General features: G+C 39.9%; 1 protein-coding gene across 7 annotated transcripts in view; it reads left to right on the top strand.

The window, feature by feature from the left end:
* Positions 1-15,251, top strand: part of KIF16B (kinesin family member 16B) — a 289,212-nt gene that overhangs the window by 36,410 nt on the left and 237,551 nt on the right. For 6 of the 7 annotated variants that reach the window (XM_033094524.1, XM_033094521.1, XM_033094522.1 and 3 more), the window contains exons 2-6: positions 3,657-3,726; positions 5,797-5,910; positions 11,283-11,399; positions 13,404-13,501; positions 14,279-14,388. In XM_033094524.1, the coding sequence (XP_032950415.1) occupies positions 3,657-3,726; positions 5,797-5,910; positions 11,283-11,399; positions 13,404-13,501; positions 14,279-14,388 (509 nt within the window). Of the gene's footprint in view, positions 1-3,656; positions 3,727-5,796; positions 5,911-11,282; positions 11,400-13,403; positions 13,502-14,278; positions 14,389-15,251 lie in introns of those variants that run through there. The other variant, XM_033094520.1, reaches the window with a different exon arrangement.

The raw sequence follows: 15,251 nt of genomic DNA, 5'->3' as shown, positions 1-15,251 counted from the left end.
ATGACAATTATTTGGTTACCCTGGAGTGCAGATTGTTTAGGAAATGCAGGGGAAATGCTTGATTCTTTCCCTTTCTCTAATATCTTTCAAGATATAATGAGGAAATTCTTTTGATCCTTCAAAGGGGACCATCCAGTTTTTATTTTTTAATTATGAGTTCATAAACATGCATAGTCTATGTGTTTTTTGTACCTGTGGTTATTACTCTTTTTGATACTCGATTTTGGTCAGTAGGAACTTAGGTTGATTCCTGGGTACTTTTGACCCTTGTATCATTTATTTCTTACTATGTGACAAATTATCCCAAAATTTAGGGGCTTAAAACTGTATTTATTATCTCACAGTTTCTGTGGGACAGAAGTCTGGGGGACACTTTAGCTGGGTCCTCCCACTCAGAGTCTCTCCCAAGGCTGCACTCTAGGTGCCAGCATGCTCCACAGTCATCTCCTGGTGTGACCGGGTAGGGTGCTCTCCCACGTGGCTGCGGGCTGGCCTCAGTTCCTCCAGACCTACGTCTCTCCAGAGGGCTCCTCACAACGTGGCAGCTGGCTTTCATTATTGCCTGTCAATTTTAGGTACAGTTCATGCTAGTTTTTCCCATTCAGATTCAGCACTATATGGAGTTTTTACTTAACCTCATGAATCTTATGTGTGTATCTCCTTTCAACCAAAAACCCTGGTTCTCAGTGGCACCGACATAATTATTCATGTATTATTCTACAGTACACAAATAAATCTCAGAATGATGATACTTTATCACCAAAAATATGATTACCAAAAATGTTTTAAGATTTCTTTATAGTTCTTGCTCTCCTTGGGCTACGTCCTACTACATTATACTGTCAAATTTCTCCATTCAGTCATAACTGAAATTGTTTTGCACTGTGCAGTGCACAGTTAGGTTTATTTGCTTCGACTTTTGTGTTTTAGGTTAATTTAAAATACATTGTTTCATTTTTGTGTAAATTATTTTCATTATTCTAAAATTGATTTACAGATTGATGAGGCAGAAAAAGCGTTAATAAAAGTGAGCCCGAAGGGGGACTGCCCAGACCTGCATCCCTTCCCCAGGCACTGCCCAGGCTCATCCCCTAGAGATAAATTAAGCTGCCCAAACACCCTGAGAAAGAGGAGATAAGACCCTGCCCAAATGATGTAGTTTTAACGCTTGCCAGGCTGCTGGAACCTGCCTGTTGTTTGAACTCCAGCCTCATTATAATACAGTTAAATTAAAATGAATATGATGGCTTGCCCCCACCTCCACCATGGGTTTTTCTGTATGCAGTATGGGTAAGAACATGTGCAGAAATGAACTAGTTATATAACCAACATATGTAACTTGGTTATATAACCGTCAATCAAATGACCTCAGTCTGTATGTCAAATGTCATGCATTTGGACATCACGTGTCCTGCTGTAAGAAAATTTACCTACCCTTTCTTTAGAATTTAGAACATATATGGGCCAAGCAGTGTTACAATAAAACATCATTGGCTTATAATTGTAAATTGACCAGTTTGCTAATATACGACCTAGGGGGCTCTCAAATGGTATAGATATAGAGCCTCCTGTTTTTAGTTTAAGATACAAATAGAAAAGGAAAATGGAGATCGAGGGAAAAAAGGGAAAGGACAGACTAGAGGTAAACAACATAAAAACTAGATGGGTACTTACAGAACTAAATCGTCCTGAAATGAGGAGCTTGGGGTTAAAACCCGGTCTCTAACCAACCTGGCACTGCAGATTTGCCTCAGAGAGGCCTCAGATTGGCACAAAGCCCAGGCAGCATAGAAGCCCAGAACTGGTGCCAATGATTAGCCTAAGAGAGGCTCCGATGGCAGAGACAGGTGAGTTCCAGTGTGCTTCCTGGTTTGACAAGTTCCCAGCTTGTCAATAGAGGGGCTACTTCCTGTGGCTGCAGGAGTAGTGGTTCATGATATCTGGTGTCCCCCTAATTCTCTGCCATTTCTTGAGGAGTCTCTAACTCGGCAGTTACAGAATTAGTGTACTCATTACCTTGTACTTCAGAGCTTGAGAGAGTGTGAGACTGACCGTTAGCTATGAGGGCGTCCCCAGCACTACTAGGTTCAGGGGTCATGGACCCAATCTGTGGAATTTCTGATGCCCCACGGATGTCCCCAGGCATATCCGCTTACCGACTGATGCCCCAGCTAGAACACTGGAGTTGCCTCCTAGAAGTCGAAGTAAAGGAGACGGAGCGAAAGGAGTGGGAGGGTCCAACACCCTTCTGTGAGAGGCTCCTGAGGGAGAGAGGAGGAGGTAGAGTCTGCACCAAATGTTTTGTCTTTGGGTACTGCTGGCCGTTTACAGAATGTGAAAGCATTCACAAGACTCAAAAGGAATAGAAGTAGAAAGTTTATTCAAGAAGAAAGGCGCTGGCAGAGAAGATGTCGGGGGCAAAGCCTTGAGCAGACTACTGGACCTAACTTCAGGTTAGGTTTTTCTTATATAGGAAAGGAAGGGTACATAAATGTTCTTGCAGCTGGAGACGTGACATCCAAACTCAGGACATTTGACCCATAGACTGAGGTCATTTGATTGACATATGGTAGTCATATAACTAGTTTTTTTCTGCACATATTCTTAGAATGCATACAGAAAATCCCCTGGGGGGCTGGGGGCAAGCCATAATGTTCATTTTATTTTAATTGAATTATAATGAGGCTGGAGTTCAAACAATGGGCAGGCTCCCGCAGATTGTGCTGGCATTAAAACTAGACCACTCTGGTTCGGGTCTTATCTCCTGGTTAGGGTCTTATCTCCTCTTTCTCTAGGGGATGAGCCTGGGTGTTCCCTGGGGCGGGGATGCAGACCTGGGCAGTCCCCTTTCAGACTCACTTTTATTAACTCTTTTCCTGCCTCATCCCAGATCATGGTACTTTTTTTTAGAAATCTAATTTTCTATCCTTGTTCCTTCCACTCCATTTTCTTCTTTCTCTATAGGTATCTTTTTGAAAAATACTTAAGTTATCTCTTCTTATCTTTAAATATAAATGGTAGCATTCTGTGCATACTTTTCCTCACCTGCATTCTCCACTTAACAGTACATCCTGGCTTCCACTCCATAGCAGCATGTAGAGATCTTCGTTGTTTTTTCAGTTATGTAACAATTGTGTAGATATATGGTCATTTATTCTAGAGAACTATACTTTTCAGGAGTTCTCTTGACTTCCTGTTCTGACTGGAAATAGAAAGAAGGTGGGGATCAGGGAGCAGTGCCCTGGCTGATTCTAGAAGCAGCACCTGGTTGTGACAACTCATTCCAGATTATCTTTTAGCTCTCATCCTGGGTGAAGGGATACAGTCTTTCTTTTCATAAACTTGTTGGGTGGGGCTGCTTTTATCATGATTCACGTCTCTCCATGTCTTCTGTCATTTCATTTATACTTCTTTTGGCTTACAGTTAGAAGTTCTTCTAGGTTTTGACAACACATTATTTGTCAGTCTTAGTTTTTAATGGTGACTTCTATTTTGTGTGTCTTTATGTTTATGTTAGTAAGGATTTAGGGGGAGTCATATCAGGGATTGTGCTTCAGATGCCATTTAAAAACAAACTCCCATATGTAAACAGTAAATAAAAAAATGTTTTAAACAATCTTTTCTTTCCCAACCAAACAGAATTATTTGTGTTTCAGGGAAAAGGACCTGGAAGCCAAATTCATCATTCAAATGGAGAAAAGCAAAACAACAATCACAAACTTAAAGGTAAGTAGCAACCTGGCCTTGCTCCTGGTCCATGAGCCCCCATGTTTGTTTTATTATCAGAATTACTTGGATAAATAAAAATGCTTCTGCCATTGCAGCACTGCTACTTGAAATGAGCCACTCCTCAGTTCCCTTAGCCATGTCGGCTTGCTCTTGGCTTGGGCTCAGTCATGAAGCAAGAGGGTTGACCCTCTGCTTCCTCTCCCATCCTTGGTTGCGTTTGATCTGAAAACCAGACCAGAGCTGTAACCCTGGTGTGTGAGCTCATCGCTTAGCCCAGACCTAAGCATTTCTATCCTGTATCCTGTGGTGGAACCTTAGCCTGGCAGTTGACTGCATTTTGTGAATCATTAAATAAGCTTTGGCCCTAGATTTGTTTTCATTTTTAATGAAAACAATCATGTTTTATAAACTTTGTAAGAGGAGCTGGTATTATTAATCAAAACTCAGGGGTGAAAGATGAAAAAACATTGACTTTTTTTCCTGAAAAAACAAAATGAAAAATTTTCTAATTTGGCAAGTTCTTCCATTTGCACTTAAAATATCCTAATTGTTTCTTTGGTCAGTGAATTTGTTAAGGATTCTGTTAAGGACCCTGAATACTTTTCCCTTAGGGAGGAAATGAGGGAGTAAAATTAATAATAAAGACATCGTTTGCTTTATAGACTCAACCCCTTTCTCCTGACATTTGTCATAACTTAGGGATCTGCATTTCTGAGGCTGCTGCTTCATTGCCAACTGCAGATCATTCTCAAGTTGGATTTCTCTTAATTTGTGGCTCAAGGGACTGGACACTTTGAAATCTAATTTCAAAGTAGTGCAACTTGATCTCCAGTGGTAGAAGCTGGGGAATGCTCCTATCCTGCAGTTGGGCTGTGCCCTGGATAATTTGATAGTCCTCCTTTGAGGCTCTGGTGTCCCTTTGCCTGAGGCATTCTCCGGTGGAATGTCTTTCTTTCTCCACTGACCACAATCCTTGTGTCTTCTTTCTGGCCCACACTTAGTTTTCCCTCCTTTAACCTCCAATATCTTCTCACGTTTCTACCAGTCACCACTTGTCCCTTCCCTGCTGTTAGTTGCCTTTGCTTTGCTTCACGTATCTTTGTATGTTCACAGTGCTGTGGTAAAAGTTTAATCATTAAAAACTTGCATTTACTGAAACAGTGAGAGACCCTGGCCTTGGATGAGTCTCCTTTCTTTATGCATAATGGAATCTGTTTTCCTTGATTATTCTGTTGCTTTTTGAGTTTTACGAACGTTTCCTCAACTGATATAACCATAAAAGATGCCCAGATTTTTAACATTTTAATAATAAGAACCTTAATATTTTTTCTTTGTAATATCTGAATTATGTTGGGAAAACGTGATACTCATTGGATTTGTTCAGCATATGTCCAGGGAGCTGTGTGAGGCTTTGGTGGAATGTGAAAGATTTTTAAACATGGTTTTTGGTTCAGTTTAGGTAACAGAGCAAGGTGGACAATATATTTGCAAACATCTGAAATAATGTGCTATGTCTTGGGAGAGTCTAGTCTCTCAGAAGTGGGAGGAATTACTTCTGGATGGAGTGCCCAAGGGAAGCTTCATCTAAGAGGAAGCATCTGACCTATAGTTTTCAGTGGGGCCACAAAATCACACAAGTCTAGGGGGCTCCAGTCACATCATAATCTACATGAATAGCACCCCCTGGCCTTGTGCAGACCTCAGCTCTGGTGGTTTCGGGTGGAGAGAACAGTAAAAAGCGTTGAAGATGGGCAAAAATAAAGTCTGGCTGAAGTGTTGGGTTCATATAAAGGTAATCATGATAAAAAGTCCAAGAAAGTAGTATTGGGTTGTATCATAGAGTGGCCATGGATTGCTGGGAGGACTTCAGGTTTATTTATTTATTTATTTTGCTGGGGGTGGGGGATTCGGGAAGAATTAATTGCTTCTTAGGATATAAATATGAAAAATGGTGATCATTGCATATTTTTTATGAAGATAATTTTTTTTTTTAATTGGATCACTTGTTAACTGAGAGTACTCTTACTTTATTATTACTTTCTTTTTATCATAATCATCTCCATCTAGATACCAGAAGGAGGGACGGGGGACTCAGGAAGAGAGCGGAACAAGACCTTCACTTACGACTTTTCTTTTTATTCTGCTGATACCAAAAGTCCAGATTATGTTTCACAAGAAACAGTAAGATATTTTCAAAATCTTTACTTTGGTTTATTTTCATATTGAGAAAAACATGCCTACCCTAAAACTCTTAAAACAGCTTACTATTTTTTTTCTGAGTATAATTTATATAAAATTAGTCTTTGCTAACTTAGCACCATTTATCTTAAGCCTGAGCAGAATCAAATCCCCCCAAAATTGATTGTTTTTAACCCCTAAGCATGATGACCATTAACTTTTATTTCAAAACCTTTTTTATTTCTTAACTTTTATTTCAGAACTACTGTTTTGCAGGAGATCTGCAAATAAAACATTTTTGGAGGCTGTTTGCTGCTAATTTTGGCACATAAACCACTTAGGCTTGATTCCTGCTGCGACGCAGAGCTCTGGGAGGTGGATTTTAATCCCAAGTCACATCTCCCTTGCTGGATGGATCATTAGGATTCTAGAAAGAAAGATTCCAGTAAGAAAGGACTGTTTATCCAGAATCTTTCTAAAAATTAGAGTGAAGATGGAATTTGTCCAAGAAACCTGCGCTGTAGGCTTTTTATGGTCTAAAATGCAGACATGACACAGGCAGATAAAAACCGACTCAGAATCCCCCCAGGAGACCATTGCATGTTGACATTTCATGTGAGCAGAAGGACAAGGGTGTTTCCCTAGGTGGGTCAATGAGGGTGTTTGAGCAGACTTGGGGTATGGGAAGCACCAGTGTGTGGGGGGGAAGAACATGGGTTTCATGGCTGGGCCTCTTCCTGGCTTGTTAACTGCTTCTTTAGCTGCATTACTTCAGGTCTCCATGTGTTAAAACAAAGCTAAGAATCCCTCTCCAGCCTGTGCAGTGGCCACTTGAAATGGCCTTCTTGTCTGGTTTCTTGCAATTTGATGTGTCCATGCACCAGAATCACTGGCATTACCTGGGAACATGTTAGAAATGCAAAATCTCAGGACCTATCCCAGACCTGCTAAATCAGAAACTGCATGTTTTCACATGATCCCCAGGTTATTTGCATGCATCCCAACACTTGACAAATTTAGTTGGTTTAGAAATGGATTGTGACGGAGATTGACTTTCTGAGGCAATGTTGAAGTTAAGGTAGGTTGTGAACATAGAGAAGTTGTTCAAAGGAGAGGACTGGAGTGATCGTATCCAGAAGATGTTGATTCAACATCAGGGAAAAACAGAAAGGACAAGAGCAATAAAAATCAGAGCTGTAAAGAGAGATGAAGTGCCTGGTATAAAAAAGGGGCTGGGAGAGGAAAGATGAACCAGTGTTGCTTGAGTTTGCATTGGTGTCAGAAACTCTGCTTGGTGCTCATGTACGCTATCTCATTTAATCCTCACAAGGACCAAAAGAAGGTCAACATTAGCTCCATTTTTCTTTATTGAAGAGACTCAGTGAGCTCAGATAACTTGCTCAAGTCCATAGACCCAGTCGACGTAATAGTTGTAGAGCTGAGGTCCTGGGACTGATGGGTAGGGCAGTGGAGATGCCACTGGAAGGTCTTAAGGCTATGAGAAAAGGATTGGTGTGTTCTAAATGACAGATAGGGCAGCCCTGTTGAATGAATGAATAAATGAACGAGTGAGTGAGTGAAGATGACTTTGGTGTTGAGGTAACTGGATTGATCAATGTTGGTAGCTAGGAGTCTGGTGAGGAACGTTATAGATAGATATTGGAATCCAAATTTTGGCTTTAATATAGGAATGGGAATGAAGTGGCTGGCATAAGGGATTTTGTTCAGGGAAAAGCCAGTTCATTTGCAGTCTTTAGAATGTCTTCAACAGAGGATGAATGAAGAGCCATGAAGTTCTCCCCTTCTAACTTAACTAACGAGTGGCTGGATTGCCCCCTTTTTTAACCTGAATTTGAGGCCTGTTGGGAATAGAGGGCTGTGTACAGGGACAGCCCAGGGACAGAGTAGAGGCGTGTGACAGCACACTGGTGGCACTCAGTTAATGTTTGCTGATTGGAAGAACTTGTGTACGGATGGTGGTTAACTTATGGGAACAGGTGACATTTCCTGGGCTCTGCAGGAATAAAGATCAGGGAAGCACTAACGAGTTTAGCTCTTTTGGAAGTTAAAAATAAATGCTCAGAGTTTAAAAATAGTTTTAGATTGTGAAATCTTTCGATTGTTAAGGATAATTTCCATGTTTCAGGTATAAGCAGCATTTCTCAGATGCTCTGGGTTCTTTGACTCTATAAACAACCTGAGATTGTTCCATAAATGACAAGATTAAAAAAGCCTTGAGATATGGTAGTAAACGCCATTTCCTAGTACAACTATGTGTTAATCAAACCAGCATAGATACAGGAAAATACCTATTTGTTTTAAACACTCTATTAAAGAAAACCTAATTTTCTCTCATCCCTAATTTTAATAGCTGTTGTTACTAAGAGGGGCTTCAATTTCGAATATTGACTAATGTTTTCATGCTGTCGTATTCAGCCCAGAAATTAAGCTGACAGGTTGTATCCCTGCTATAAACAGGAAAGATGCAAACTTAGCATGACGTCTTCTTTTCCTTCCCCTTCCTCCTTCTCCTCCTATGAAAGCATCTTGAGAAAATATGTCATGCCTATTACTGTAGTTCAAGTCAAATTCCCCTAAATGTTAAACAAATACCAAGTAAGATGACCATTATTTCTGCCTTCTAAATGAATTTTAGATTTAGAAAAAGACCAGTGAGCATTTTAAATCTATATTCATGTAAATTAAAGACCATTATTAAATAAGGTCTAATTTTCTTAGTGGTTCTTGAAAACTTGAAAGGGAGACTTTGATCTCATACAACCTGTTTCTTGATTCAACCCTGGAGAAACTTGAAACCGAAAACCTCCCAGTAGACCAGCTGGAGAGGAGTCTTGTTTTAACAGTGCCCTCTTGTGGGCAGTTCCTCTCAAGTGAGACCAAATGATACCTTGGATTACTCTGGAAATCAGCTTTAAAGTCTGCGCAGCAAGGTGGTTTTGGGTAACCTGGACAGGTGAGGATCTCAGTGGGGTTTGGTGCCAGTGGGGAGAGCAGGTCTTCAGTTTCATAAAGCAGCCCTTCCTTCCCTACCGTTTGATAGATAACTGCTTTGTGGGAGCTGCGGTGGGATACCCTATTTTCCTTGCCAAGAACCCCTGAGATATGGACAGTGTCCTCTGCTTCTTTGAGTCCCAGCCGACTTCGGGTGGGTTACTTGAAACTGAGACTGAGCCAGACCTGGGTCTCAGCACCTCTGCACCTACATTTTCTAGCCCTGTTTTGCAGTCATGTCAACCAGCCTCAGCCCCGTCCTGGGCCCCCTGAGTCTGTCAGAGATGCCAGCTGAGTTAGTTTGCTGGAAAATAAAGTAGTAGTGAAATAGTGGGTATGGATTTTAACCCGAGGGAAGAATTTCATTTTGAAAACTTTTGGGTTTGGTTTAAATATGGTATTTTCCATGACTTTGTTTGAGCCCCAGACAAAAGTATGAGAGAAGGTCTTTCCTTTACTCTTTGGGAAGTTTGTGGAAGGCTGTTCTTCCTATAGGGTGACACTCTGTGAAATGGTAAAAACAATGCCTTTTATTCAATCAGAGAGAATTGAAGAAATAGTTTGAATTTTTCCTCATATTCCATATACAGTGGTGAAAACGAACTCAAATGAGTGGTCTGGAGCCCTGAGTCTCCCTGAGATTCCTGGCTTCTGCTTCTTCACAGAAGTTTTTTTTGGGGAGGTCCTTCTAGGTCGGGTGGGGGTCTCCTGGGGGACACATGGCTGTGAGGAACACATGGCTGAGTCCTGGGGGACTCATGGCTGTGAGTACTTTAGAAGCACAGGCTTTTGGGTCAGAAGGTCCTGGGTGCAAATCCCAAATCTGCCACTCACTGTGCATGCTTGGTGACCTAACCTCTCCCCCTGGAAAATGGACCTAGCGACACTGCTCACCCTATATCATTTTTATGAGGACTAATACATGAACACTATGTGAGCTGCTATTCCAGTTGAGAATTGAGTAAGCCATCAGAATTTGATAGTAAGATTAGAAAATGTCAGCTCCCAAAAGCTGAAATGGATAAAACTTAGCTCAAAATAAATGCGACTGGTCATTTGTGGAAGTGACTCCATTGAAATGACAGTTTGTAAATCTTTGACTAACAAGACTAAGGAAACAAATTCCAAACAAGGTGGTGGGACGATGGTACCTGAAGAAAGCTGAAGTCCAGTTGACTGTATTTTTATCTTATCCTTGGATGACAGGCTGTGTTATTAGCAGGGATGGTTTATGTGGAGCAGAGATCAATATGGCCAGTGTTTAACAGCCCTGTCTAAGGGCTGGATGTTCTGGCCGGAAGGCCTAGACCCCTGCTAACCTGGCGTCACTCACAGACACTCCTGAGGCGTTGACGAAGCTCCCATCTTGGACTATGGTGATTCTACAGAGCAGTGCCTCACTTTTCCTGGCTCTGACCGAAAGCCTGATCGCACTCCCTCTCTTCAATATCTCTTTAGCTGCTGATGTGCCTTGTTTTTAAAGCAAGGCGATGTTTTATGTGCTTTTAGTGTGCCAGTCCGAGAGGGCAGGGGCAGCGTGAAGGGTTGTGGGGGTTTGGAAAGCTTTGGTTGGTCTCCTTCCCAACGGGGTGTAACTAGGATGACCAGGCATCTTGATTTGCCTCATCTGTATTGTCTAGGTGAAGTATTTGTCCTTCACCCCCTTTCATTCCCTAGAGCGACCCTTTGCACCTATGTGGGACAGCAAGCATGGGCTGAGGCCCTTGTAGACGTAACGCCAGTCTCCACACAGCTCATCTTCCAGCCCTCTCCATCCTGCTCAAGTACCCAGTGAGGAAAAAGTGTCTGGACTCTGACTCAGGGCAGCACAGCCATTCCCCCTCATCCATGCCCACCATCAGTCAGCTCTGTGCAAACCTCAGAGCCTTGTTTTCATGGCTAATCGGACCCTTAAAATGTGGCATTGATGTGGCATGGTGTGGGCAATAACTTCTGGCTGCTCTGACTTTCAGGTATTGAATACTTAGTTTTTGGAAGCTCTGATAGAATGAATACTTTGTAAGTTGATTTAATGTTGAAATGGTAAATCATCATATTTAAAAATCATCTCTGCTTGTAGACATGATTGTCACTTTGCCTTGTTTACATTTTTATATTTCAGGAATTTTTTTATTAACATAAGTCGGAAAAAGAATAGGGTTGCTTTTTCCTTAGAAAGTTTCCTTTGGATTAAAAACTGAGGTACACATATATATTCTGTTGTTAATAGTTCTGCTGTGATTTATTTATATGGTGTAATCCTTATGAGATGAAAATGACATTCAAGAATATTGTCAATAATGAAGGGGCTTTTATTAAAATCCATGGTAATGGTATCTTTTGTGTTTTTTTTTGGCTTTCAGGTTTTCAAAACCCTTGGCACAGATGTCTTGAAGTCTGCATTTGAAGGTTATAATGCTTGTGTCTTTGCATATGGGCAAACTGGATCGGGAAAGTCATACACTATGATGGGAAATTCTGTACGTTGTTTACACTGTGTGGGAAGAAAATTTTTCATTATCTCTCTTTGGACTGATAGAATTGTCTCTTTTATCTCTTTGGTCTGTGCTAACTTGCTTTTCATGTTCTGATCATTCTTTAGCAATAAGATAAAACTCAGTAATAAGTTGGACTAAATTTCCTTTGAGAGATTTTAAATTAGAAACAGTTTTAAGTTTATAACCATGAATAATGGATGCAAGTCTCAGTTCATTTTCCATTTTTGGAGGCTTTATAATCTTATCAAAAAAGTATGCTGGGCCCACAAGTAATTTATTCTTCTTTCCTGCCAACACAACAGTTTGAATAAAATTACTGAACCCTGTTCTTTTTAAAATTATTCAAAACATATTCCCCCAAGAAAAATGTAAAAAAAAAAAATCTAAATCTTTGGTAGAAAGGTACCACATAAATCCAACAAATACATTAAAATGGTTAGAATTAAAGTTTATATAAAATCTATGCAGTTATAAGCATAGTATGTATGTAAAGTTTAGTCGTTATGCTATATAAATTAACAAACTTATACTTGTCCCAAAATGTGGAAGAGTGAAAACTAGACATTATTGCAGGAACTTTATCTCGTCTGTGTTTTCTCCAGATCTAGAAGGTGCTTGTGTGTTTTACTTTTCTTACGTAGTCGTGAAAACTCTTCACAGACTCTTTGACCTGTGACATGTTCTAGATGTGGAAATAGTAGAGGATTTCATTGCTTCTTGCTGGTGAGCACAGTGGTGGTGGAGCACAGAGGTTTGGTAGTGCATGGAAAGAGTGCAGCACAGGAGGATCGGTTGTTCCAGATGGAAGTATTTCTGTGCATGCGTCCTGGCTTCTAAATCCAGGCTTTTCCTTGACATCAGTAAATAGATGCTGTGCGGAGAGTCCTCAGTGCTGAAAAGTATGGAAGAATAAATAGGGAAGAATAAATAGATTCATTTCCTTTTATCACTACTTCTCTCTTCCTACTCTCTTACTGTGCCTTTGAAAAAAAGCCTTCTGTAAAAATAAAATTTACATGCTGATTCCCTAGTAGCTATTTTATGTAAGTTAAACATTTATAAAGCACTCCTAAATTACAACTGATTACTCTGACCTTACAATTGAGTACTGTTCGGGTATTTAAAAAAATATATTTTTAAAAATAAGAACAACAAACATGATGAAAGGCCCATTTTTCCTTGATGAGAATTGGTGCTGATTTAATGGTACAAGTAAAAGAAAAATCTCTTAAAGCTGTGTTGATTTTTTTTTTTTTTTCGGTTGAGTGAAGGTAGAGATGTACTTCAGAAGAAAACACTGAAGCTCTGGAGTTTTGGTTTGTTAACAAGAACATTTTGCCTCATCTTCAGTATCATTCTGAGGTTCATCAGCTTGTTCATGCTGACTGAAACATGAAAATTATTGATTATGCCCATATTATATAAGTAATATAATGTATTAAAATCTTCCTGTCTAGGAAGGCCAGTGTAGACATTCGTGCATCAAAAGAGTGATATCCTACATGCTTTAATGTGGTCCTGTCACCTAAGTTTTAAGACAATGATTAGCTATTTTGAGGACTTACTAAGGTTTCATTAGTGTTTCTTTTGTGCTTAGTGTATATTTCACCTTCTTTGGTCATTTGACCAGATCAGATTTTTAACATTTATTCTATAGCTGTAGACTTGTTTGAAGGAGAGTGAGTTTTCTAATGTTTGCAAACTATTATTTAACTGATTAATAGCTGATGACTGTATATTACCATAATATAATAAACATACATATATTTCTCAGCACGTAGAAATTAGAAAACTCAATTCTCTCATTTCAGAGAGTAGGACGCAATTCTGGAAGGGTAAGTGGTGTGTCTGGGGCCCTGGTTGGTAGACCTGGGGTTGGCATGCAGACCCCATGAGTCTTAAGTCCACTCCAGCAAATTATAAACTGAATCACCAGAAGCTTTTATTTCAAGTGATACCTGTTGCCATTCCTTCTTCCCATCTCAGGGCGATTCTGGCTTAATACCTCGGATCTGTGAAGGGCTTTTCAGTCGGATAAATGAAACCACCAGATGGGATGAAGCATCTTTTCGAACTGAAGTCAGGTAGGGCCTGAGGAGTGAGTGTGAGCGTGGCTGGAATGGATACAAGGAATCTATTGGATTAAATTATCCATTAAATTAAATTTTGTATGTAGGCACAAGGAATGGATAAAGCCTTTGGGTTCCTAAAGGGAGAGTTTGCCTTTTCCCCTCTTGTACTCTTGTACTATGGTAATTGGAAATAAAGCTTACAACGCTTTTATTTTCAATGACTTTCTTGGATACACTTTGGATTTGGATTTGGGAGGCTGGTGGAAATAACCCAGTTTGGTCAGAAACACTAATGTTGGATGCTTTGCTTTAATGGAGTGAGCTTTTTGACTTTTAAATGTATACCCAATTCACTTGCCTTATTCTTTTAGCTAAATAAGGTTTGTGTTATTTATGTTGGTAGGATCACTGTAAATCTAATCTTTAAATAAGTCTGCATGGTTGAGGTGTTTTTTCCTTCTGGAAATTAAACCTTTCTGGGAACCACTCATCAGTGGTTTTGAGGGCAGACATAGCAATCAAGGGTTCTCATGGCTGCTTGACCTGTCAGTGGCTGTGTGGCCTTGGACAGGTTCTTTCAATCACCCTAAATCTTCACTGTCTAACCTGTAAAGTGGGGATAATAGTAGTACCTACCTCTGGGTGACTGTAGGGATTAAATGAAATAATCCACATAGAGTGCTTAGCATAGTACCTGATGTATAGTTGCCATAAATGCATGTTGCTGTTAGTATTGTTATTAATATCTGAAATCATTTTTCTGAATTCAGTTCTATTTAAAATTTTTAGCTACTTAGAGATTTATAATGAACGTGTGAGAGATCTACTTAGGCGGAAGTCATCTAAAACCTTCAATTTAAGAGTCCGTGAGCATCCAAAAGAAGGACCTTATGTTGAAGGTAAGAGTGAATATTTCATAGCCCTATTCTTCTTGGGAATTTGTGCAAAAATAATAGTTTCAATGAAAAACGTAGGATAATGGTGAGCTTTAAAAATTTTAATTTATTTTGCCAGTTTATTATAGTAAAAAAATGACATGTGCCATCACTTACATAATGTTCATTTAATGAATTCATACTTCACTGGGCATTCAATTGTTTTGTGGGGTTTGCTCATGGATTTCCTCTGGCTTTAAGAACTCTTTGGCAGTTCGTTTTCCAATATGATAATGCAAGATAAGCAACTCTACAATCTGTCTCTTTTAAATGGCATTGCATTTTAGTGGAATATTTTTACTAACCCTAATGGTGACATACGACCATAAGGAGATTCTAAGAATCTTACCTTTTGAGAAGAGCGTTTGCAGAATTTCCTGTGCTATGGATCTCAGTGTTTGTGTTGTGATAGTTGTGTCACAGTCGGTTGTGAGGAATGTCACAAGTAATGATGGGTGAGGTAAAGGGCGAGGCCTTGCTAATTATTTTAAAAATAGGCTGGATTTAAGCATTTTCTTATAATGAAGCTACTCTCACTTGTTTTGCATAAGGTGGGTGAGTAATGGCAGGTCTGTAGGAATCACACACAGGAACCTTCTTTCCTGTGTCTGTGGTCCTTCCTGAGTGTCTCATTGGAGGCAGTGCTGAGAACTGGTCATGGGTTTAAAGATGGTGCTGTTTCCTTTACCCTTTTATACCTGCAGATATCAGGTACACCCATAGGACTTCATTTGCATTTTATTAAATTTTCGATTGAACTTTTGCCTTTTATGCCCAAAGTAAGGTGTGTGGCAATGTATTTGTTTTGTGGAGTGTGGAGTAGCTCT

Source organism: Rhinolophus ferrumequinum, chromosome 23 (assembly GCF_004115265.2).
Source record: "Rhinolophus ferrumequinum isolate MPI-CBG mRhiFer1 chromosome 23, mRhiFer1_v1.p, whole genome shotgun sequence".
Classification (NCBI taxonomy): Eukaryota; Metazoa; Chordata; class Mammalia; order Chiroptera; family Rhinolophidae; genus Rhinolophus; species Rhinolophus ferrumequinum.
The sequence above is the reverse complement of the archived record's forward strand: the minus strand, read 5'-3'. Positions and strand labels throughout refer to the sequence as shown.